This window comes from Equus asinus, chromosome 7, assembly GCF_041296235.1.
Source record: "Equus asinus isolate D_3611 breed Donkey chromosome 7, EquAss-T2T_v2, whole genome shotgun sequence".
Classification (NCBI taxonomy): domain Eukaryota; kingdom Metazoa; phylum Chordata; class Mammalia; order Perissodactyla; family Equidae; genus Equus; species Equus asinus.
The window spans coordinates 73010135-73036009 of NC_091796.1; the positions used below are offsets into that span (position 1 = coordinate 73010135).

A 25875-nucleotide genomic window follows, 5' to 3' on the forward strand; every position below is an offset into this window, starting at 1 on the left:
CTATACCCATCCTTTCCTATAAATTATTTTAACAAATATATAATAGATGTTTTAATGTCTTTGGCTGCTAATTTCAATACCAGGGTCATCTATGAATCTGTGTCTAGTGGCTCTGTTTTTTCTTAATTATGAGTCAAATATTCCTGCTTTTCTCATGTCTCAATTTTTATTGTATTCTAGACATTGCATATAAAAACAATCATGATGGAGTATAATACTTTTGTTTCATTTTTTAAGTTTTTTCCCAGAAAGTAAAAATTCTTCTCCCCCAGGCAGTCAAGTCACAGAGTTGATGTTTAGTTAAGCTGGAGCTAGGCTACAGCTTTACTTAGTTAATATTCACCTGCTATTGGCTCCACCCCCTATTGTCCCATGAGCCTCTGCCTTTTTGATCATCAGTATTGGGAAACAATTCTCCGTGAGACTCTAACATTCTTCACATCTTACAAGGAGAGGCACTGACTGTCTTCCAGGTGGAGAGTCTTCCAGACTCTTTTTGAGGAGGTTTGTACAGCAAACAGCCTTGGAAGATAAAGATAGCATCTCCACTTGGAACGAAGAGTGGGTATGCTTACAGCCCACTATAAAATATTTGGATTCCCCAAGCTCAGGGTTCCTTTCCTGTAACAGAACCCACTGCATGTTCAGGCATCATCTGACCCTCTTTCTGTCACCCTGTGGGTATTGGGGTTTGGAGAACTGACACAAATATGCTGATTCTCTGGCTACTATTATTGCTGCAAGTTATAAATTATCCTTCATCTCTAACCCAGGTGTTTTGTGTCTTCTACCAGCATCCATGAATCTGTGTCAGGCCAACTTATTAGCTTGAAGTACAGTAGAATCTCAGACCCAAAGGATCTTTGAGAAGCAATATTTAAGCTGGGAAGAGTTTGGCAACTGCAATTACAGATTTTTTTAATTTATCTCCATGTTCAACTCCGGTAAAACCCTGAAGTCTACTCCCACAAGAACAGGTGAAACAATATTATTTCTCTCTGCTTTCCAGCTCCTCATCCATTGTAGCTTTCTAAACGATATTTAAGGATAGCGGGGGTGGGAAGATTTTTAGATCAAGCAACTTGCTTTTGTCTTTGGTGCTCTTCAAGAGTCCAATCCATCCCACCAGCCCACATAGTCATCTAAGGCTTGAGTGATTCTCATCCCTATAAGATTTCTTTATCTATGGCAGGTTTGTAACTCTATCAGCCCAAACCTAGGGCACTGACCAGTCCCCAGATATAGAAGCTGCCACACTTGATGTTTTCCTATGAAGGGCTTCTTTCTTCCTTCCTTTCTTCCTTTCTTTCTTTTTACCTAGAATTCAGTTCTTCAGGACACCCTGTGTTCACCCCTCTTCACTAGCTCCATGTAAAAGAATAATTTTAACTTTACCTGGGTTTTTAGTTGATTTTATTACCATAGGAGCATATCTTTCCTATTCTTCCATATCATAACCAGAAGAAGAAGGTTTTCTACCCTGATTCTGATATATACCCTTACAATGTAGCATATAAGCTCTTCAAAGGCATTTTATACAAAAACTCAGGAGCTACATAAGTGTCCTTGAGTATATGTGTCCAAAACTGGTTCACTTATACAGGAACTTTGGATATAATCAACAAAATTTAAAACACTAGACAGTATAGGTAAGAGACAGCTAACAACTGCTAGCAATGCTGCTCACTAAAACCCCCCAGAGAGTTTTACTATGCCTAGAATGATAACCTGAGTGACAAAAAAAGAGAGAGAGAGAGAGAGAGAAGTTTAAAAGTTAGATTTGAGTACATGCTCAAAACTAAGGACAGTAAAACTACAGAACTGACGATGGGGCCAGCCCGGTGGTGCAGCAGTTAAGTTCACACATTCTCCTTCGGCGGCCCAGGGTTCACCAGTTTGGATCCCAGGTGCAGACCTACACACTGCTTGTTGAGCCGTGCTGTGGTAGGCGTCCCACATATAAAGTAGAGGAAGATGGGCATGGATGTTAGCTCAGGGCCAGTCTTCGTCAGCAAAAAAAAAGGGGATTGGCAGCAGATGTTAGCTCAGTGCTAATCTTCCTCAAAAAACAACCTACAGAACTGATGGTAAGGAAAGGTCTTTTTAATATTGCCATACTGAAAGAGACTTTTAAATGTTGAACTAGTTGCTGAAAATCAATAATTCAGCACAACTGGGATCATTCACCTTCAAGATTTGGAAATTTAGCTGTACACTTCACTGAAACTTCTTTCGAATGCCCCACTATTTCATGAATTTGGTTTTTACTGAGAGTCAAATTAAGTCCTATGTGTACCCATGAATAGGCATATGGAGAATTTATTTCCCCTCAGATCAGAGACCATAGCAGAGAAGTGCCAAGGCTCTTTGAAGCACCGCTTACCACAAAATGAGCAGACAAATCCACCCTGATATTCAAAATCACAGATTCTGACCATCCACTACCAACTAGCCTCCTGGCCTTTTTGTTAGCACCCACTACTACTTGACATTACTAATTAGGAAATTTCTTGCTTCCTCTTCAATATAAAATTACTTTATCTAAATAAACGTTTATGAGTATCTGCCACATGCCTAACACCAATTCACCTCTAAGGATGTGAGGGTAAATAGGATGCTCTCACTACCCTTGAAGACTTCGGGACTAACTTGTCTCAGGTTTCCATCTGAAGTTTCAGCTCTTCTCAATCTGCCAGCTGACCCCCTTGCCACCATCCCCAGTGAGATTTACTTCCCACTGTTGACTTCCTTCCAGATCCCTGACTCCTGCTTGAAACAACAGTTTCCTCTACCTCGCTCTAGAGAGCTTAGGTTCCCTGCTTTTCACAGACTCTCTCTCTGAATTCAGAGGCATCCTAGCCCCAAGACCCAGGTATTTTTACTCAGGGAACATCTCTTCCTGGTTATACCCCAGATGAAGTCATTCCTAACCCAAGGTACCCTTTAATGAACACAACTAACACACATCCTCTCATTAAGTTTCCCAGTTCCTTGAACATACACCAAAATGTAACACATTATGCCATAGGAAAACAATGATGTGTATCATCCATTCAGAACCAGATATTCTTTCCTTGTCTCTTTGTCTAATCCTGCATGCTTCCTGTCCTGACCTTCCCTTGGGGCAAAATGAAAATGAGAAGACCACAGATCCCATATGTCTCTTATGTGAATTTCAGACCTGGATTAAAGGATCTCTCAGACTTTAGTTTCCCTAGGCGCTCTCCGGTCCTAGATTTTGAAAAGTGGAATTGCCTAGTATTTGTGGTAAATTGTTTAGAAAGATGGACACAATAGTAGTTACCATCCCATATATCCTTTCAGAGACCTTGTAGTTTCTATTTCTATGCTCCTAGAAAACTCCCTGCTGGAACGCTGCCTTAAGAGTACTCTGCTGCTTGGAAGCCAAGCTACTCATGTGGAGAAATCACAAGAAGAAGATTCAAGGTGCCCCACTTGCAGCTCCAGGTGAACCCAGTCTTGAACCAATCTGCCAGCTGACTGTAGCCATATGAGTGACTCCAGACAACAGAAGAATCACCCAGGCAACCCACAGGATCATGAAAAATAACTACATTTTGAGATGGTTTTTATGCAGCAATGAAAACTGAAACAATATTTAAGGACAATATATTCAATGTATTCAAGGCTACAAAAAATTTTTCTGCAATTTTGACTTTAGTTGGAAAGTATTCTAAGAGCACTTAAAGTATTCAACGTACTGCTGGGCTAAGATTTGTTGCTCATGTTAGCACTGTATATTTTTGAAGTGTCCGATCTCAGTACTTGACCAAATGAGGTGAAGTTTCAATTTGGATGTTCAATATTTTTTAATTGATTAATAGTAAATGAGACAATTGATTTTTAACAAATTTAATACACTGCTAAAGAGCATAAGTCATTCTTTCCTTTCTATTTTGTGGTCCATTCCATTATCTTGGGGGTCAATCATGAGGACAACATGACTGAATGGAATAAATTTTCTCTTAATGTTTTTAACCCAGAGGACCTCATCTGAGGGTTAAATAACTGGAAACACAGGAATAGGAAGCCAATTTTTATAGGACAGAATTAAGCACAAATGCCTTATTTAAATATTCATGCTTGGAAAGAATTCTCTCGGAAATCTCTCTTGTTTAGAGCCATCCTTTTACAGTACAGCAGGAATTTTGGTAAACTTGTTGCAAGTTTTGAGCAGATGTGGAACAAGGCAAAATGTGACCCAATGTTACCAGCGTCTGAAAAAACCACAGAACTGTACTATTTTACACCAGTCTGCCAAAATTCATACTGAATGACTCATTAGAAGTTTATAAAATAAAAATGGATAAAATATGCATAAAGCCTTACAAAAGTATGTTGTTTTTTTCAAGTTTTTACGGTTACAGAATTTGTGTTAAAACTGATGATAACAGGCCTGAGAACATAACCATTTAATTCAAGAATAAAATGAAAACAAGCTCAGCTTTGCATTTCCTCATATTTCTTTGAGTAGATTCTTGATGTTTTAAGGCCTGTTCTGGCACTCTAAGATTGCTAAGTGTGGGGAGTAAGAGACAAGGAAGAAAGTCGATACCCAATTCTAAGATATTAGGAATATTAGAATCCTTGTGAAGAGGGAATATAAGGCAATAGTAGTTTATGTAAAATAATTTGAATGTACATATATTGAAGAATAATCAGGGAACCAGCCAGCCCTGGTGGTCTCGTGGTTAAGATTCTGTGCTCTCACCACCACGACCCGGGTTCGTTTCCCAGTCAGGCAACCACATCACCCATCTGTTGGTTGTCATCCTGTGGCGGCTGTGTGTTGCTGTGATGCTGAAAGCTTCACCACTTATGCCACTATGCTAAGTGTTTCAAACACCAGCAGGGCCACCCATGGTGGACAGGTTTCAACGGAGCTTCCAGACAGACTAGGAAGAAGGACTTGGCCACCCACTTCTGAAAAAATTGGCCATGAAAACCCTGTGAATAGTGGTGAAGCGTTGTCTAATATAGTGCTAGAAGGTGAGAGGTTGGTGCAAAAAGACTGGGCAGGGTCTGCTTTGCTGCACGCAGGGTCACTAGGAGTTGGAATCAACTGATGGCACTAACAACTTCAACCTCTCTTTAGACTTGGGTTGTGAGGGAAAGTAGGGGTGTTACAAAGACCAGATGTTTTCTTCTGTCTACCAGAATGGGCTGGAACCACATCAGGAATATGATCTCATACCACCACCCTTCCAACTTCACCCTATGGTGTGATGGAGAGATTTAAGCAAATACAAATTAGAAGCTGAACAAATTAACATTGGCCCCCATGCCAGATTCAGTTAGCTGGCTCCTAGATTCTTAATGCTTCTTCCTCCTATGGATCTGGCAATTAGCAAGCCAAGTTTTGAGTTGCAGATGTTGCTTTTAGGGGAAAAGTTTTACCACAAAATTTAACTCTTTCAGATAGCTTAATAATTATAAAACAACAAATTATAATGTTACTATGAGGAAATCTGGCAAATGCCACTTTAAATAAATGCCCAAATTAACATCACCAATAATTGGGTAAACTGGCACCACTTGCCTCCTGACATGGTACATTGAGCACGACACAACCCTAGGTTTTATAATATTCCTCCCCAAAATGCATAACCTGAATCTGAGCCTGAAGAAACATTAGATAAACCCGAAGTGAGGAGCATTTTATAAAATAGTGTTCTGTATTCTTCAAAAGTTACATCCTGAAAGACAAATAAAGGCCAAAGAACTGTCCAAATTAAAGGAGGTTTAAGAGATGTGATGACTAAACAGAATGCATGGTCTTAGGTTGCACCCTCTACTGGGAGGAAATTGCTAGGAAGAAATTTGAATATGGACAGCAAATTATAAAATGTTATTATAAAGGTGTTATATTTCCTGAATCCGATAATTGTTCCATGTCCATATATGAGAATGAGCTCAGTGTTAGGAAATACATGCTTAAGTATTTAGGAGTAAAGGAATATGACAAAAGCAACATATTATCAAAAGGGTCAGGACATACTATGTACATATAAATATAGAAGTCATGATGAAGCAGATGTAGCAAAATGTTAATAATTGGTGAATCTAGATAAAGAATTTATGAGAATCTTTTGTACTATTCTTATAACTCTTCTTTAAATTTAAAGTTATTTGAAATTTTAAAACATTTAAACATAACTTTTAAAACACAAGATTGTTAAGACTTGAAAGATAAGAAAGCTGTCATTGTTTTCAATATGCACTATCCTGGTTAATAATTTTTGTGAGTTCTAGAACTTAAAAAAAAGTGATATTTATCTCTTAGCAAACTAAGAATACAGATCATTAGAGCTATTCATTAAACAGACAGTTCTAAGTATTCATGTACGTGTTTGAAATGGATATTTTTCAGAGTGTTTTTCTTTCACAGTGGTTTCATTGGACATCATTTGAGTGGATATTATTAACCACCTAACACCCAGAAAGCTGAACTTTGAATGTCATGAGTCTGTACTATATACAGTCCACTCCGAATCCAAAAATCCACAGCTCCTCTGCAGTATTTCTGGGTCCCCATTATGTACCAGGTACTGCATTGCTTCTGGGCCAACTCAAAGCACACCCCTAGTTCACAATAAATTGCCAGTTCCCAGGCAGATACCGCCCACCCAGGCCTCTCTCCTGAGCTACATTTCCACGTGGGCCACACACAGCCTACTGTGTATCATCACTTGGATGTCTCACAGGCATCTTGACCTGTACCTGTCAAACTGCACTCTTGATCTTTCTCTCCAAATCTGTGTATCCTCCAGTCTTTCTCTGTTTCAATAAATACTGGGCCTTCTAGTTGATTCAGGAAGAAACATGGGAGTCACCCCTGCATCTTCCATCTTCCTCACCACAGACAGCCAATAGTTATCAAGCTCTCTTGATCCTGTCTCTAAATGTATCTTTATCTACTTTTCTCATCTCCATCTAAGAGAGGCAAGTTGGTTTAGTGATTAAGATCATGAATTATGGAATCAGATTACTTGCACTGAAATCTGAGCTTCAATCTCATAGCTGGGTGACCTTGGAAAAGTTACTTTGCCTCATTATGCCTCATTTCCCTCATCTGTAAAACTGGGACCAATAATGATATCTATTTCATAGAATTCTTATAGTTGGTACTCAATAAATGTTAAGTATTACTGTCTTCTTTGCCACCACTCCACTCTAAGTAACCATCATCTCTCAAGCAAATCAGCCTTTTATTGATCTCCCTAATTTCACATTTGTACTTCTCTAACCAATACAACAACCGGAGGATCTTTATTGAAAACACTGATAAAAAGTATGTCATTCCCCTGCTTAATGTGTTCCAGTGGCTTCCCATTGACCTTGAATACAATTCAAAGATTTTTCAAAAAGCTACATGTTTCTACATGACCTAGCCTAGTGTTTTGCCAATTTTTTTATTGGATTCTTTTTGGGGGGGGGGGGGGGTGAGGAAGGTTGGCACTGAGCCAACATCTGCTGCCAATCCTCCCCTTTTTGCTTGAGGAAGATTGTCCCCAAGCTAACACCCATGCCAATCTTCCTCTATTTTGTATGTGGGACACCTCCACAGCATGGCTTGATAAGCAGTGTGCAGGTCTGTGCCCAGAATCTGACCCCACAAATCCCGGGGCCACCAAAGTGGAGTGTGCAAACTTAACCACTATGCCACCAGGCCGGCCCCCTGTATGTCCAACTTTTGACAGCTGAAGAACAGAGGATGGGCAGTCAGTTGACACAATGCTACAAACTTTAAGTTAAAAAAAGAAAGAAGACTTATCCCAATATTAAATAATAAAAATATAATTTAAAAATAAAAACGATAATGGTTACATGTAAGTAAGGAGTAGAATATTGTTTGCAATTTTTCACCAAGGCAGCCAGCTCCACCTCAACTTTGATCAGTTTCCATCCACATATAGACGGTTTATTTTCTTAAATTTTATTTCTAATAAACTTTAAAATCCTCAATCACAACTGTAGACATCAAGAATGGAAGTCTAGGACTGATCTCAGACAGTTCATGACTGAGTTAAGCAGAGGATCCAAAAACTATAGGTGATTTTTCACTGAAGATCACTTTCAAAGCTCTGTCAGATGCTGAGTCAGGGAACACATCACACACGAAGGCAGAAAGGTTAGTGATTTGAACCAATTCTCAATCCACTCTGACAGCATCCAATTCTAACAGCATCTCTTCAGGTTCTACTATAGCACTTAGATATGGTTTTCAAATATACCCCAATAACACAGAATCATTATTTTCTGGGACCAGTGAAGAACATCGTCATGTGCTAGAAAAAAGTCAAACTCTCAGCAATGGAGCTCTTTTCACTGTTGGTCAATCTTTGTAACAAATCCTGTCATTTTACCCTCAATATTAAAATCTTGATATGCCAGCTTTCAATAATGGATCAGGCTGTTTGAGATTCTGATATCACTAAGATACCACTTGAACAAACCACTTGAAAATATATTTCAGTGACACAAAGCTGTCATTATCAGATCATCATGAAGAAAGATTTTTATCTCTTCCCTCATTGCAAAAACTTGTGAACCCCTTTCCTCCCCACAACAATTCTCCCTCTATATCCTATGTCAATTTTTTTTTCATTTTATTAGGTCATTCTCATCAGCATAAAACTATGCTGTTTTTATGGAAACAGCAAAACAGAAAAAAATCTCCAATTTCTCTGATCCATTTCTTAAACTTCTCCAGTCAGATTCTTGTTCCCATCAACGCCACCAAAACCACTCTTGTCAAGATCACCAGTGGCCTTCACCTTGCAAAACCCCATGGTCAGTTGTCAGTCTCGCTTGAACCTCAGCAGCCTTCGGCACTGTAGCTCCCTGCCTCCTCCGGCAACAGCTTCCTCACGGCCTCCTGGGCACCACATTCCCTTAGGGTCCTCCGTGAGCCACTCTCCCTGCTCCTCTTCAGTCTCCTTTGCTTCTCTAACCTCAAGAGATTTCTCCTTTCTCCAGGGAAGCAAATCTACATCTCCAGCCTTACTCTCCCCTGACATCCAGGACCATATACATCCCCGTTTGTCTAACAGACACACGATTCCCCAAATTGAAATCTTGTTCTTCCCTACTCCCAAATCTCCACTCACAGTCTCAGTTAATGGAAGTTCCAACTTTCCAGTTGCTCAGGCCAAAATCTTTAGGGTTCATCCTTGATTCCTCTTATCTTCTCATAACCTACAACCAATCCTTCAGATCACTGATATACCCAGAATATGACTTCTTCTCTCCACTTCCTCTCTTGTCCAAGCCACCACTGTATTTCACTTGGATTATTACAACTGATCTCCTTGCTTTCATCCTGCCCCCACTCCCAGTCTATGTTCTTCACAGAATCCAGAGTGATTCTTTGAAAATACACCCAATCACATCCCTCCTCTGCTCCAACCCTTCCGTGGCTCCCCACCACACTCGGCCAAAGTCCATACATGGCCTAAAAGGTCCCACAGCCTGGCCCTCTGCTCCCTCCATCACTTTATCCCTCACTCACTCTGTTCCAGGTACACTGGAGCGCAAACATTCCAAAGATACCCTCACTTAGGGTCTTTGCATTGTCTAGCCTCTCTTTCTAGAATACTGTTCCCCCACATATCAGACATTCCCTATTAAACATTTGGTCTTTGAGGATCGCCCCTCTTCTGGCCAAGCATCCTAATCTTACTATAGTCTTCTTATTTTCTCATACCACTTATCACCTATTAAGATAATTTACATATTTACTATGTTCGTGGTTTATTATGTATCTCCTCCCACTAGAATGTAAGCATCACAGGGGCAATGATGTTTTTTATCTGATTTGTTCGTTACAAAATCCTCAGCACCTTACAGGTGCTCAACGAATACCTACTGCAGAAATTAATAAATCCAAGGTAAACTGCACTTCCAGCTGTCTTCCCAAACCTACACTATACATTTAAAAATCATATGAACAATTGGTTATTAGCAATGATTCTAAGAAGGCTCAAGGAACAAGTGTGATATGACCTTCAGATTCGGACTTGGACTTGAATCCTTGCTCCATCACCTAACCTGCTGGCTCTGTGACATTAAGCCTGAGCCTCCATTTCCATTTAAGAACAATGGAAATCATGACACCTACCTCCTGACTACAGAAAAGATTAAATGTGGTAAGTGTGCAAAATTTCTCAGCACAGTGCAATACATGTAATAGTTGTTCGTGAAATGTTAGAAGGTCCATCTCCCTTTTCTTTTCCCTCCTTGATTACAGGAAGAGTCACTTGTTCCATCTGCTGAAGGTTGAACATGGCTGGAGAAGGATTTTACTTTACGTGCCAATCAGTTTGCGGTAGATGCCTGGAGCTTAGGGTTGAGAAGGATTTGGCAGCTATGTCTAGATTCAGCTAAAACCAGCGCCACGATGACATCTACCCTCGCACTGGAGGGGAGAAGGGTGGGGTCTGAGCATAATCTACCATCTTGGATTCAATGGCTTACCCTACTGCCTCAGAGAAGAAGCATCTACTTCTTAAAACGCCCATCTGATTTTTCTAACATAACTGTGAGTAGAGTGTCGATTGTGGAATCGTTTCTGAGGTTAAGAAAAGGATTAAGGAAAGACAGTGGAAAATCTATATTTCTACAAAGGCTTATCAAGCCAATTAAGCTACCACTTCATTTTATGGAGTCTGCTTCTTTCAGTATATTCAGGCCAGGGTCTAAAAACCACAGAATGTTAGCTAATCAGGTTTCACAAATCTCATCTCCTCAACCAGATTTTGAAAGCCCACACTGACTCTAAGGGGCTTTGCCCAATAACATAAAGGGAATTCCAATATTCTTTAAAAAGATCTTCAGTCCAGAATAATTTAAGATTAAGCACTGTATTGATTGCGGTAGTGTAAGAAATACGAAAATTAAATGCATGAGACAGATGTTAACTGAAGAAAAGAACTTTAGAAATGGATATAATTATTCTCCTAAAATGCTATGTTATTCGTCAAGTTGACTTGGCCTAGTAACAGCATCTCTTATGTTTTCAAGGCATAGAAAATGTGATAGCTTAATTTTCTTAAAATAAATATTATGTCCAAACTATATTCTCGAGGAAGGAAGAGAGTGGGCAAAATGGTATTTACTTCAAAAGTGGTGTCAAAGGCAGTCAACTTATCTGACAATAAGCTTTTGTCTCAAAAGTAGAAGGAAATAATGTTTCCTACTATGTGCCAAGTTTACCTACCAGAAAAAAAGAAAACAAAAATTAAACCAAACAAAATGTTCTGTGGCTCCTGTTCCACATCAAATCAAGAAACATGTAGCTAAAGATTTAGTCACAACAGCCGAGCAGTAAAGTTTCACATTTACTCACAGCCCCAATCCTGTTTTGATTAAGCAAAAGGTAGCCATAAAAACAAACAGGAGAGGAAGATACTTAACGGCCATCCTTGATTCCGGAATGATCGGAACCAGCTGCAGACAGGATACACTAAGAAGTATAGTGCTTTGTCAACACCTTCAATGAGAATAAATTTGACCTAATTAGATAAAAACCTAAAGTACAAGGATTCTGAAACTGATAGGCTTCCCCACGTGGCTCCCACAATCACTGCAGACAGCCTAAAGGAGGCACGGATTGTCCGGCATAGTGCTCAACATTGCTATGTGTCATGAGCTCTTAAATAAAAGGCCAAAGATTATAACCGGAGGGTGAAAACTGAGTGTGGACACTCATTGTTTGTGACTCACCATCCATTCTTAGTTCAGTCAAGTTAAACTGTGTGAGTTATAGCCAGAGCGGCTGTGTGAATCCTGGCTCTGCCACTTCGTAGCTGTGTGAACTTAATCTCTCCGTTTTAGTTACCTCATCTGTAAGATGAGAACTTAATTCTACCTCTCTCAGGGCTATGGTCAGGTTTAGGTATGTTAATACATGCCAACACACAGTACATACTGGACTATTAGCTGTTATTACTATCATCATTACTACTAGCACTAGTAGTATTATTATTACTACTACTATTTTTTTCACTCCGCTTCCAAACATCAATATCTGGAGTTTCCTCCCTCAGTCTCATTCCCCATTTTCAGCCCTGTGATTCTGTGAGCACCAGGAGTGGAGCCTGACTGGCTTAAACCCAGCAGCATATCTCACTTCACCCAGGTCAGAGAGAAAGCTGAGCCTCGTGGGGGATGTGCTGAGATACACTCTCTCCTCCCGACCAGAAGAAGTGAAGCTCACCTTCATTGTGGCTGTGGAGTGGCCTGGAGGTGCCGGGGGCCCACTTGTAGAGCCTGAGGGTGGAGCCGACCCAGAAGTAGGAGGCCAAGAAGGGATCCCAGCGGCAACATTAAGTTCTGCATCAGTCACACCCAGAGCCAACTTCCCTGGGATGTTCAGTTACACGACTGTAAATGCCTTTTAGGTCAAGCTAGTTTGGGTCCAGTCGTGTTCCTAGATTTTTGTATATACATAACTACCTTCTATAGATATATAATTAATATCTTTATTTAAAAGACAAAATGTTATTAAATGAGGATTCTCTCAGAGTCTACACAAATAGGGGCTCAAGTGACTTGCATGTAGTTCTTAATTATGTGTCTTAGTCCATTTGGGCTGCTCTAACAGAATACCATAGACTGTTATAAACAACAGAAATTTATTTCTCACAGTTCTGGGGGCTGGGAAGTCCAAGATCAAGGGGCCAGCAGATTCAGTATCTGGTGAGAACCAACTTCCTGGTTCATAGATGGCCATCTTGTTGTTGTGTCTTAACAATAAGGGGAGTCTTTTCCAGGGCATTCAACCTGAAAGCCACTTGTCCTTTCCCGTAATGACTCCATCCATCCTCTGCCCATGGTTGCTGGGGTTAAGTCATGAAAGACTTAAATTTTCTTCCTTCCCTTGTCCTGAGGATTTTAACAGATTTTTTTTTGAAGGAATTTTCTTTCCCATAACCCTCTCTCCACTTATCCCACTGGGAGTTAGTTTCCAGATCTTTGCTCTCAGTCTCTATCGTGCACGAACACCGAACCTGAGGTTCGAGCTGTGGTCTTATTTTAGCCCTGGTAGTCTCTATGTCTCTCTTTCTTCTGATGCAGGTGATATCTAGACACAAATTAATTAGCAAGTAATTTAGGAATATTTAAATAATTCAGCAAGTTTGATCAGACACATTAAGTCCCCAGGGTAGAATTGCGTTTCCCTCTGCATTTAGTGTTTCACCAACGAAGAGTTGGTCAGTAACCTGCAGGCTCTCAAGAGGACACATTTTTAGGTTTAATCCAGTGACAACAACCAAAATGCCTCCATGGACACAACAGAGCCCCAAGTCTCCTGCTATTGTTGAAAGGCCCTTCAAGTCCTCAGTCTATGCATTAATTTTTTCACATGGCAACAATGCATCCTAAGTAGAGGACAAATTTTGAATTGTTTTCTAGGAGGGGTGGAAAATTTATGTCAATCTTTGTCACCTGTCCCTGTAGTTCACACAAGCAAAAAGGACAGCAGGTTGTGGCGTGGCCCTGACTTCACAGAAGTTTAGCCTGTGGCAGTGACACTGTGAGGCTTCCCCACCCAGAAAATGACCAATCCAATGACCTTAGGCTTCTTGGGCCCATATCACTAACCAGTTGAAATAATCATCAAGGATCTTTGTTTGACTCCACCCCATGGCTATTTCCACAAGCTATTCCCTACTCCATGGCCTTGATGGAGGAACAACCCAGCACAATCTCAACCTCAAACTCCTCCACCTTCCAAAACACACCTCTCCAATCTGGAAGATCAGGGATCAAGGGGAAATTTCCTTCTAAACTATTACCTAACTCCTGATTTTCTGGATAATGGGAAAGTGAAATGTCCCTAGCCTCTGGATTTCTATGGAGGGAGACCAAAAAAAGATAGTCAGATCACCCATAGGACTCTCTTGCTCTGGGATGAAGTTTTGTACTCAGAGTTAAGGTATACAATAGTGAAATGCAGAAGAAACACACACATACACCTTTACCATTACTGGCCAAATCAGCCTCATCTGTCCTAGAACAGAAAGAAGTCCCCATCTGCCCGAGATTTGCAAGTAACCTACTTCTATCAGAATTAAGAGATTTGGCAAAGAAAGAAAAGCCCTCCAAGCAAGAAAAAAAAAGCCATTCTAGAACAATAAAAAGATCATATCCAAGAAAATGTGGCCAATATATGATTATGATATGATATGATATGATATGATATGATATATGATAACATGGGCTATAACCAGAGGCTAAGTGCAGGTAGTCTGACAGATAACAAAAGCAGGTACATGAGTGTCCCCGATGGCAATGACTCACCCACCTTAGAGAGAGGTTGTTTCAGTCCAGACCTATCCTAGGACAACCTGTTAAGTTTTAGCAGTGCCCTGAATGATCTTGAGGTTTAGGCCCAGTGAGAGATTTGGGTCAGAGCCCCTAGAACTATGCAGCCCCTCCTGCCTCACGCTATACCCACCACCACTGAAGGCTGGACATCGTATTAGCCCCAGAGAGGGCTTTCTCTGGACTGGAGTGACTCGTGACTAGGCTGGGCATCCCAGAATCATAGTGACCACAGCACATCTGACATTCAAAGACTGGAGTCAAAACAGTCTCCTAACTAGAGGCTACTCCAGAATCAGAGTATCTGGTCCAATTGCATGATTTCCCTGTGTGATTCCTAATTTCGAGAATAAAAGAAGGAAAAAAAAGAAGAAGAAAAGTCTGGGCTTTTTTATTAAAGTCATACTAGAACTGGAGGTAATCAGAGGAGTCGGAATTTTATGCAAAAATGCTCAGTTGGCATTTGGGAAAATTCATGTGAGGCCAAAGCTCGGAGGACAGGAGGGAGCCAAGGAATTAAGATCTCCTGGAAAAAGCAAGAAGTATCACCCAACAAGATTTCACCATGTTCTGGTAAGTTTGTGTAAACTTGGTGCTTGAGGTAAACCAAATAATTAATGGCTACGAAACCACCACTCAATCATGCACATGGCCCAAGATCCAAAAGTACAGGCATCTGGTAAAGAATCTTCTAGCAAATAGTCTTCATACCACTGCTCAATTCATACTTATAAACCTTCGGAATTAAAGTATCTTCTTGATCATTCTTCCTGGGCACAATTCTGTGGATTCATTGACTTATAAGAACAATGCTGAATTGTCTTTACTTTTTTCTTAAGATTCTTTTACTCTGGTCCAGATCAAACTTTTAATATTTAAAACAATTCTCACATGGATAACATGATCCATATAATTAGCAGGTTATTAAAACTTTAAAATTTTTTTGCCATTTTCACTAGGGTGTCTCAAACGTTTTTCCCTATAATATTCAATTTGGGGGGCAGTAAACAGTGATGAAGCAAGTTCGTTTTGAGAAATATAGCCCACATTCTCAATGGCCATGAACCATCTTTGCGTATAATCCAGTCTGGTAGATGTACCAATCTTTTAAGTTAGAGTAAAGGACTCACACTGGCTACTTCAAGTCTCCTAAATGTCTCAACTTGCAGTTCACATAGCAATCATCAGGGGCTTAAATATCTGTGTCTGATGGTGCAAAGTTTAGGTTATACACAGGTGTAGCAAAATTTCACCTGACCCAATTTCTCAATTTTTTTCTAGGCCAAGTGTTCGGTAGGCTGGTGCATATTTGTCACGTAGGAATACAGGCTGGGCAGTCATGTTTGAGAACTCCGTATTTGAATGGAGCGTTTACTCCACACCACATTTACTGCCTGATCTCAGGGACAAGGCCAAAGTCAGAATTCCCTCAAAGTTCTGCCGATCACATATCATCACGTGCTCAAAGTGGTCTTGCTCATCTTCAGGATGGGGTTCCTGACACTGCCAATCACTCCTTCACCTCCTACAACCTTCATGCTCAAGCATTTTTTCTAAAAGAAAAACAAGTTTTCAAGTTGCAATTTTATTATCACGTATTCCATATGTTTCAAGTAGATTAAATGAAAATAAAACTATATAAATCACATGCAGTCATAGGTGTCTTTAAATCGTTCAGAATGGCAATAAACATAAACAATTCAACTTTCATATTGCTAACTTAACCTCCACGAAACTATCTCTGGATGTCATTTAGGCTATTCAACAATATTTAGCTCTCTCCTTCCTGACATGGTAGGATTATAATTCTGACCCTGTTGAACCTAGCATGGGCATGTGACTTGCTTTGGCCAAGGAATGTGAGCAGAAGTGTCACTTCCAGGAGGAAGCTTTAAGAGCCAATACCACTTCACCACATCAGTTTCTTCCTCTGCCATGGTGATCATCAATATTCTCCATGTGACAGCTCCACCAGCCTAGATCCTTGAATGAAGATGACAAAAATACACAAAATAGATACCGTGTAAGCAATAAATACATGTGTTACTTTAAACCATTGAGCTTTGGGAGTTGTTTGCTACAGCAGCATAACCTACTAGATATACCACAACCTGACTGAGACTCCACTCCTTTATAGGAAAGAAACACTGGGACACTAAGCACAATGGCTAATGTTACTATAATCCAAAGCACAAGAAATTTGGAGATGTATCTATTATACAGCAGCATATAGACGTGGATATATATTTTTTTGATAGCCACTTATGAAACTACTGCTCTCTCATCCCCTCCATAAAATAACCTCCTCAAATCAATTGGATAATCTGAATTGTTAAAAATAAGTGCTCAAAATCTCAAAGAAACGGAACTCCCCCATCAAAAAAGTGCTTGACCCATTTGTCAAAATCATTTACAGAGTACCACTTCTTTTCTAAGACCAAGTACATTAATCAAAGGCAGGGCTTCAAAGGGGCTTCATCTCGAGTGACCCAACAGACAAATAAATTAGCTGCCAAGTGCTCCTTTGTAATTGAAGAGGGCCAGGCTGACCCAAGGGGAGAGGACTAAATCACAAAGAGAACCATCCACGCAAAAGCAGCATTTGGGGACCTGGAACAAACCAATAAAGCTGTCCCACACACTCTCATTTCCAAGAGCGTGAGCCAAGCACATGTGTGTTTATTCACTAATAAGAAGATGCAAACATCCCACATCTGATTGATTTCTTATGTGCTACAACCATAAAAATGTTTGTGTCTGGAATACGCGTTTGCGCATAGCGCTCAAATGTGGCAGCTTGTAAACCCCATCACACGTATTATACCTACGATCTGCAAAAAAGTTTCCCTTCGGAACAATGCAGCTCTGGAAGGTTCTCTTCTTTATTGCAGGGACGGCTTGCTTAAGGTTTCTCATTTAAGTATGTGAGGAACTGTCCATTTTTAATTTACAGAGCTTTTAACTGTGACTCAGTGAGGGATGATGTCATATGTTATCCTACAACGGCTGGTGCGGTTCTCTCTGCTCACTTAAACCATTCCCTCTGTTTCTGTGGCAGACAGTCCTCCCCAGTTTCCATCCTTTCGTCAGCTTCTTCCCAGCCAGCCACAGGCAAACAGCCTCCCCAGCAGTGGATGAAACAGGAAGTCTGACAGCTTGAGTCTGCAGTGGGACCCCTGGTGTTTTCCCACTCCATGTCCTGGCAGCGTTCCCCAGAAGTACAAACACACACACACAGAGCTCCCATTGTTGCAGCCTTCCCCGGCCCACTGATCCTAATATGGAATGCAGCAGGAAACCCATGATTTCCTGACACTCGGCAAGCTGGAGGAAGCAAGGGGAAACTCCATTAAAAAGCTCAGCCTTCCTCCATGTTAGATGTGAAGTGGAAAATGGGGACGATTTAGCAAAATTCCACCGTGTCTTCAGCCGGGGTGGAGAAGCAGGAGAGCAGAGTGAAACCCTCAAGCTGTTGAAATTCCCAGACTGCCAGGAAGCCCGAGAATTTGGTGAAAATGAGGGTTTCTTAACTCAAACTGATAGGGAAAAGGAACAGACCCTTTTACAAATTCTCCCAAGTGTGTGTTACCTTTCTTTACCAGTATGGTAAGCAAGAGGGCATATGCCAGCTGCCTCGGACGAGTCTGTACCATCCCAGGGACTCAAAGTAAGGCAGAGTGATCTGGAGCCTGCTGCTCGCTTCCCGCCGCTTCATGGGCTTCGGGAGAAGCAGGAGAAGCAACAGCAGCAGCACAGTGAGAGCAGCTGGAGCCGCAAGAATGAACTGCAAGGAGGGAAATGACAGCAACTGTGGCTGTGGGGGCAACGAGGAGAAGAAGATGCTGAAGTGCGTGGTGGTGGGGGACGGTGCTGTGGGGAAGACCTGTCTGCTGATGAGCTACGCCAACGACGCCTTCCCAGAGGAGTACGTGCCCACTGTGTTTGACCACTATGCAGGTAAGAAAAGGTGGAATCTGGCCCTGCAAATGGGTGAATGGTGCGGGAGGCGACACCCCAACTTCAGAGGGGCCTGGCTTCTTTCCAATATCAGTTTGGGGTGTGGGCCTGGCAGTAGCATAACATACAACCAAGGACTTTGCTGGAATTGTTAGAACATTTGTACATCAATTTGTATTGTAACACTTTTTTTTTTTTTTTTGCTTTTAAATCAAGTGAATAACACTGGGGACATTTCCTGAACTACCCTCTAGGCTTTAGGACCAGAGATTTTATTCAACATTTGCCCGAAGATTCATCACCTTTTTATTGTGAACATTTTAAAATGTAATGTAATTACATCACAATTCTTTTTTACAAAAAAAAAAAATCACCACTAACCACACAAATGGTGAAAGAAGTGTTCTTGCCACTTTTCATATATTCATCTCATGTCATCTGTAAATGAAAATTCTAAGATTAATAAACAGTGGAACTCATTTTTTCTATACAAATTAGTGCTGTATTACTATACTTTTATTTTCCTGGAGTTGTAGATGGAGGGAAAAGTATTACAAAGTTTTAAATATCTGTTAGGTAATCTATATCTTGAATTAAAAGAAACATCTTAAACTGATATGTCTTTAAAAGTAAAAATAAGGATAAAAGTAAAATTTGAATCATTTTAAAGTATGTGCCGTAAGGAAAAAGTTGGGCAGGAAATATTTTAAAGCATGAAAGTTAAGATAGTGTAGTCACAACTTAATTCTTTCAGTTATATTTGTGGATGTGCTTGTCAGTGTGATAGCTTATCCCAATTTTTCCATTTTGACTCTCACTTTTTTCCTTAATTTCCAAAATAAATCTTACTAAGTTTCTCAAGAACAAGTTCATGAAATTCTTCAAGTTTACCCTAGCCTAGATTTTATAACTTTTTTGAACATAGTGATCAGCTTGGTAAGTGATCAAAGATTTGAGATTTTATAAGAGGAAAATTTCTCTCCCTTCCACCTTGGCTTTGGGTCGGGTTCAGCGAGGGGAAATGGCCCACAGGAAACCTGTGTGAGTGTTGGCTTTGCTGTGTGGCCACAGAAGATCCTCTTTCTGTAGGAAGTAGCTTCTTTTCCAGAGCTAAACAATCACCTAAGTCCCCTCCTCCTCCTGCATTTACTTGATTTATGACAGTATTACACAGCAGAGAGAGAGAGAACCACAGTAAAAACAGTATCCATTTCCCAGGGTTTTCTATATTTGTAGACATTAAGAACAGGTTTGAATGCTGGCTCCCTTAAGCTTTTCTGAAAATATAATGACTCTGCCCAGGAAAGAAAATTTTATTGAGAACGGAATAAAGGGAAGAACAGGTAGACTTTCACCTCGAGGGAAAACACTAAGTATACAATCAGGGGGTCTGCAGTTTAAGAAAGTTGCTGGGGTACTAGAGCTGTGAACATCTTCGCCAAAGCTGTCTATTCTGCACCCTCTTTCTGGCTGGAAAGGGAAATTGGCTGGGACCTAATTTCAAAATTTTTAGATCAAAGGTGGAACCCAAAATCTACGAAAGGGAGAGATTTCAAGTGCTTTGAAAATTATGCCTCCCATCCCCATCTACTGGGTGAACCAATTATAGTGTAGTGTCAGGAAGAAAGAGGATAAAACCATCTTTGGAGATAAAGTTAGCCTATAAAAAAAATACCACTAGATTCCACTAGGATCAAATTATTTTATATTTCAATTGTGTACATACTTACTGTTATTTGAGCATCAAAGCATCTTAAAGATTTTGGCTATTCTATGATTTTAGCTCTCAAGAAATCACAGCTACTGAACCCGAAGCAATACTTTGCACATAGTAGGCATTCACAAACATTGCCGCTTTGATTTACACTCTGTACCTTTTTAAGTACACAATCATCTCATGTGCTTTCAGTTAGGTTATAGACGAAATGAAGACACGAGACACAGGAGTCTAGGATCGTAATGAAGTGGACATTTCCATTAGTGGAGGGATCTTCTCCATCAGAAAGACTCTAACTCCTTTTACCACCACCCTCCCCATGTATGAGCTGACCGAAGCTAAAACTTTACACAGTCACATGAGAATCTCCAATCAGTTGTAAAAGAACTAACACTCGCTTCTCCATGTAGAGAAGTACCCAGTATCCAGTCCCTGGGCCCCACTGGCCCATTCTGAAATGACGACCTGCAACTGGTTTCCCGAGTCTTTAGAAAATTGCAGTTGAAGTCAAAGAGAGCCTATCTCTTGAAAAAAGATTTTTCTCTAATAGTTGCCCATCCCAGGAAGGTAGAGAAATAATAGTAAGGATAGAAGTACTACATACTGCTCAAGATGGTGAGCTCTGAAGCCAGACGGCCCAGTTCTAATACTGGCTCTGCCGTTGCTGTGTAGCCTTGAGCAAGTTACTTAAGCTTTCTGTGCGTCAGCTATCACAAATGAAAAAACGGGACAATAGAGGTATTAGGATTGTTTGTGAGAATAAAATAAATTTATACATGTAGTTCTTAAAACAGTGCCTTACACACAATAAGTGTTAGGTACACAGTAGCTATTCTTATTAAAATAAGATCTCTACACTTGCACACAGCTATGAAAGGGGATTAAAATGTAATTAAAATACAAAGAATACAACAAGGAAAAATATAATCCCAAGAGTATTCTCCAAATGGAGCAGGGTGTGATAGAGTGTGTGTATTGTCCTTATAATATAGGAACCATGTGTATTGATACTTGATAAATATGGTATATTAAAAATTGATAACTATGTCTACATGGAGTAATAGTAGTGGGATATTCACTTGGAAGAGGAACTATTATTTTTGCATAAATGATTGTAGAAAAATCAACAATCAGTAGATTTTTTTTGTTTTATGAATCTTAGCTATTTTTCCTTCCTCCCACCTACCAGAATCCAAAAGTGCACCTCCTCTATGTAGCTCTCCTTGACTCCCCAAGGAGAATTCTTTGCTCCATCTTTAACCCATCTCCAGATATGTGTTACCATTTTTAGAACACTCTTCCACCATTGTACAGCAATTCGTCTGTTTCCATCTTTTCCCACTCCCACTGTGCTGGGAGCTCGTGAGGAAACGGTCATGTCTTGCCAAATCCAGTGTTCAATTCTCACCTTACTTGATCTCTCAGAGACTTTTCTTATGGTTTATTGCTATCCTTCTTGAAACACATTCTTCACTTGGTTTCCAGGACACCGCATTCTCCTGGTTTTTATTTCCCTCACAGGTAAATCTCTCTCCATCTCCTCTGCTGCCTTCTCCATCTCTACCCAACCACTGAATGTTGGCATACCTCAGTCCTCAGCCCCATGATCCTCTTCTCTAGTTACGCTCAGGCCCTGGTTGATTGTATCTAGTCTCATGACTTTATATATTACTTATACGTTGACAACTCCCAAATTTATATCTTTACCCCCCAATACCTGCCTGAAACCCAGACTCATATATCTGTCCATTTGGATATCTAATAGGCATCTCAATCTTAACCTGTCCAAAGCAGAGCTTTTTAATTGCCCCAATCTACTCCTCCTCTAGTCTTCTCCATAGAAGTATGTAACCACTATCTTCTACCCAGTTGCTCAGAACAAAAACTGGTATTATCCTGAACTGCTTTCTTCCTTGGACGATACACCTCTCCCTCTCCATTCAAACCGTTAGTGCCTATCCTTTCCTACTACCAATCTGCTCAACATTAAAAATACATCTCAAATCTGATCACATCTCACCACCTCCATTCCCTTCACACTTGTCCAAGCCACCATCCCCTCCCATCCAGACTGCTGTAATTGCCTCTCAATTCCCTGTTTCCTATCTTGCCCCATGTAGTCCAGTTCTTCACACAGCTGGCAGAGGGACTATCCACAGCCCCAAATCCACCAATTGCTTCCCCTCACACTAAGACTCCACCATTTATCATGCTTTATGAGGCACTCCATTGCTCGGTCCCTGTTAGCTCTCCAACTTCATCTCCTAACACTCTTCTCTTCAGTATTTCTGCTCCAGCTACACCAGCCATCTCGCTATTCCTCAAACACACCACACACCTTCCTTCCTTAAAGACTTTGCACTTGCTCTTCCACCAGCCTGACACTATTCCCCCAGATCCTCCTCTCCTTCAATTGACCACCTTATTTAAGATATTCACACACACAAACAAACACACATGCACACAGAGTTACATTTTTATTCTGCTACATCTTTCTTTATAACATTTAACACTACCTGACATTATACTTATATCTATTTGCTTACCATTTTTATCCCATACTGGAATGTAAACTCCAGGAAGTCAAGGACTTTGTCTTAGTCACTGCTCTATCCCAAGCTTCTAAAACAGAGCCCAACACATAGTAGACAATCAATAGACAGTCATTGAATAAGTGAACTAGCATGTCTTAATCGTCTTCCTCCCTCTAGTACTTAGGTAATTCCTGGTCCATTAAAAGTGAGGAATAAATGAACAAATTACTGGTTCAATAGATATCTCTTCAGGAATAAACATATAAAAATATTTATTAAATTTATTATACTTTTGAACTATTTTGTTCACACTTTAAATATCATTTTATCTCTACTGAAATTGTAATACAGCATTGAATTTTCTTGACCTAATTGGCCAATGTCACGTCTATTGAATAATGTAAGTCTACAGTTTGTAAATTTTATTTGTGAACAGATGGGATGTACTCAAATTGCTCCATTTGCATTATATTCAAAAACCTACCTAAATCTTGGGTGGCCCACTCAAACACTTTTAGTTCTTATATAAAAAGTATATTCCAAAGCAACCCCAAGATCAACTAAGGGCTAGGGCTAAAAATTGAGGGCAGTGGGATGAAGGTAGAAAAAGTCACTCATGCCTTTTCCAAGTGTGCCTAAGAAGCATCCCTGGGCCCTGCTTCCTACTTCCTTCCAGGTTGACTCAAGTTGTCCTAACAACCTTTAGAGTTTTCCCCACTTACCGTGGAACAACCACATTTCTTCTCCCATCCTATCTTTGTTGCTGTTCTTCTTATTGAGGAAGATTGTCCCTGAGCTAACATCTGTGGCAATCTTCCTCTATGTCGTATGTGGGACGCCACCACAGCATGGCTGCTGATAGGTGGTGTAGGTTCGTGCCCAGGATCCGAACCCTGGCCACCAAAACAGAGCATGCTGAACTTAACCACTAGGCCATGGGGCTGGCCCTCCCATCCTGTCTTTATCTTATCTTTAGCTTTGAGTTTTGCAGCAGGCCTCTCACTAGTAAAGTATTATCAGTTAATGTTTCAAATGACATAAGGATAACACTTCCATTTTGAGTTTGGTTAGACTGTATTTGAATTAGATTATATCTGTGGTTGTATGATTATGTGCATGGGCATGTAAAATTAGCCCATTCAAGTGGAAACCTGTGTGTAATATACCTCATTCTCCATACCTCATACCTCCGTTTTTTATTCTATCACCCATCCCTCCTAGAGTTTGTCAAAAACCACCTGTGTTTGGAAATTCATTTTAAGTCACTATTTTCAAACTCAGGCTGCCTGTGCAGGAAATTAACACAATTCATGGAAAGGGGGAAAAAATCTAGTTGTTCTGTCAGCAAAGTGAGATGTAAAAGGAACTTGTTTTCACAGAGAGCTGAAAGACAGTTCTAACTTTTTCCACTTAGTTGAATGGTGATCAGCTCAAAGTAGACTCCAACACAATGTTAATAGCAAGAGCAAGGGAGGAAACTAGGTCCAATCCACAGGGGAAAATAACGTAAAAAATAAAGAGTGCATAAAAAAAAAAAACCCAGGCCTGTAAAGAGTTGGGACATAGTTTTGCCCGTTTGGGAATATTTACTCAGGAGTTTCTCTTTTGCTCTTTCTGAAGACACTTGAGAGTCCCCAGAGAATGGATGAGATTCTTTTTTTGTAAGCCAAACAGAAACCTAAAGCAACTCTCATGGGACTATGAAATAAATCATTAGGTTTTCAACTTTAGACAAAAATATAAAAGAAGTTTGTGGAAGAAGAGACAAGAATGGGCCAGTTGAATCACTCACTCTGCTCCTTCTAAAAGCAACCATGCTCAAAAGCCCCAAGTCTCATAGGTATCCAACCCCCGATATCTCTTTTTGAGGCAGTGTAATGTGTGTCTGAAGCTTTTTCTGGACTCTTGGAGGCCACACAAAAGGTGCAGTGACAGGAATTATACAGATAGTTACTTCCACGTTCTACATTGTGATGCTTATGGGAGCAAGTACATTCAGAGGCATTGGGAGTGGAAATCACACTCCAAAACCCAAAGCATACTGCAGAGATGATAAAATGTGAGCTGCGTCTCTTAGGAGTAGGAAAGAACAACAAGAAAATTAAGTATCTGTGACAGAGTGACCCAAGAAAGCCATGCTCCCAGGACTGGAAACCGCATCTGCAGTTCATAATCCTCCTGCATTCCAGCTTTAGCTGGTGACAAACCAAGCACTGTGACCAACGGAGGCTTCCGTGGACAGGGTCCCTGTGATCAAGACTTTTAGTTCCACGCAGCCTGGCTCCCTTCACTGTCCAGGCTAGAAAATGCTTCATAAATTTTACTACCTAACTGCCCATTGAGGTTGGGCTTCAGGTAAACAATATTTTATTTCTGAGACAGCTTTTTCAAAATCTGCTCTCTCTCTCTTCTTGTGGGGCAGTTAGCAAATTTGGCTCAGAAATGGTTCAGCACATTGGACGTCTATGTTTTGGGATATAGTTGGCTTATTCTACAAAGGCAGCATGAAGGTGAGCGAAACATAAGGCCTCTCAGGAAAGGACAGGTAAGAAAATTCAACAGAAAGTGTCTCCCTCAATCCTGAACACCGATCGTAAGGGTCTATGGAGGCCCTACTCTCTGTATAACAAAACAGGTTCTGATAAGGCTGAAAACTTAGTTTGCCACAAACAAAGATCCATGCCACCACTTGGGTTAGTTAATAGAATCCAAACAGTAATTTTCTGGGTGTAAGGCAGTCAGGATAAATTCCATCAAGAATTCAACAGGGACCAACCGTGAGTCACAAAGTGGCCTGGCATCATTCCTGAATACTTTCAAGTCTACCAATTTTTTGGATGTGCCCAATTTTCAGGAAACAAAAGGTGCTGATTCATGTGGATTCACCCAGCATTTTATCTGGGTTCACAACACAGCCTTTATTTATGGTGTTCTCCATTCCCGATCTCAGGATGAAATCCATTATGGCCACATGTGATCCTACAAGCAATGTGGTAGTATTAATTATGAAACTCAAATGCCACTAGAATTTGCATTAACACAAATAGCAACAGCTATTCACTGCATAGTCCTTGCTATGATTCACGCATATATGAAATGTTTTCATACATTGATTCATTGCCTCCTCACAATGATCTTATGAGCTGTTATTATTTTCCCAGGTCAAGGCACAAAGATATTCTCCAATTTGCCCAAGTAATTCCTATAATTGAGTGAGTGGAAGTCATGAAACAGTAAGCAATGTAAGTGTATAGGTTTATAACTAATAACATTAATCAAACAGCTGCTGTTAGTCAGGGTATGCTAGCCTGCTATAAC

General features: G+C 40.4%; 1 protein-coding gene across 1 annotated transcript in view; it reads left to right on the top strand.

Annotated features, from left to right (window-relative positions):
* Positions 1 to 17559: 17559 nt before the first annotated feature.
* Positions 17560 to 25875, top strand: part of RHOJ (ras homolog family member J) — an 83886-nt gene continuing 75570 nt past the window's right edge. The window contains exon 1 of the mRNA XM_014853690.3: positions 17560 to 18306. Coding sequence (XP_014709176.1) covers positions 18063 to 18306 — 244 coding nt within the window. The 5' untranslated portion in view covers positions 17560 to 18062. The remainder of the gene's footprint in view (positions 18307 to 25875) is intronic.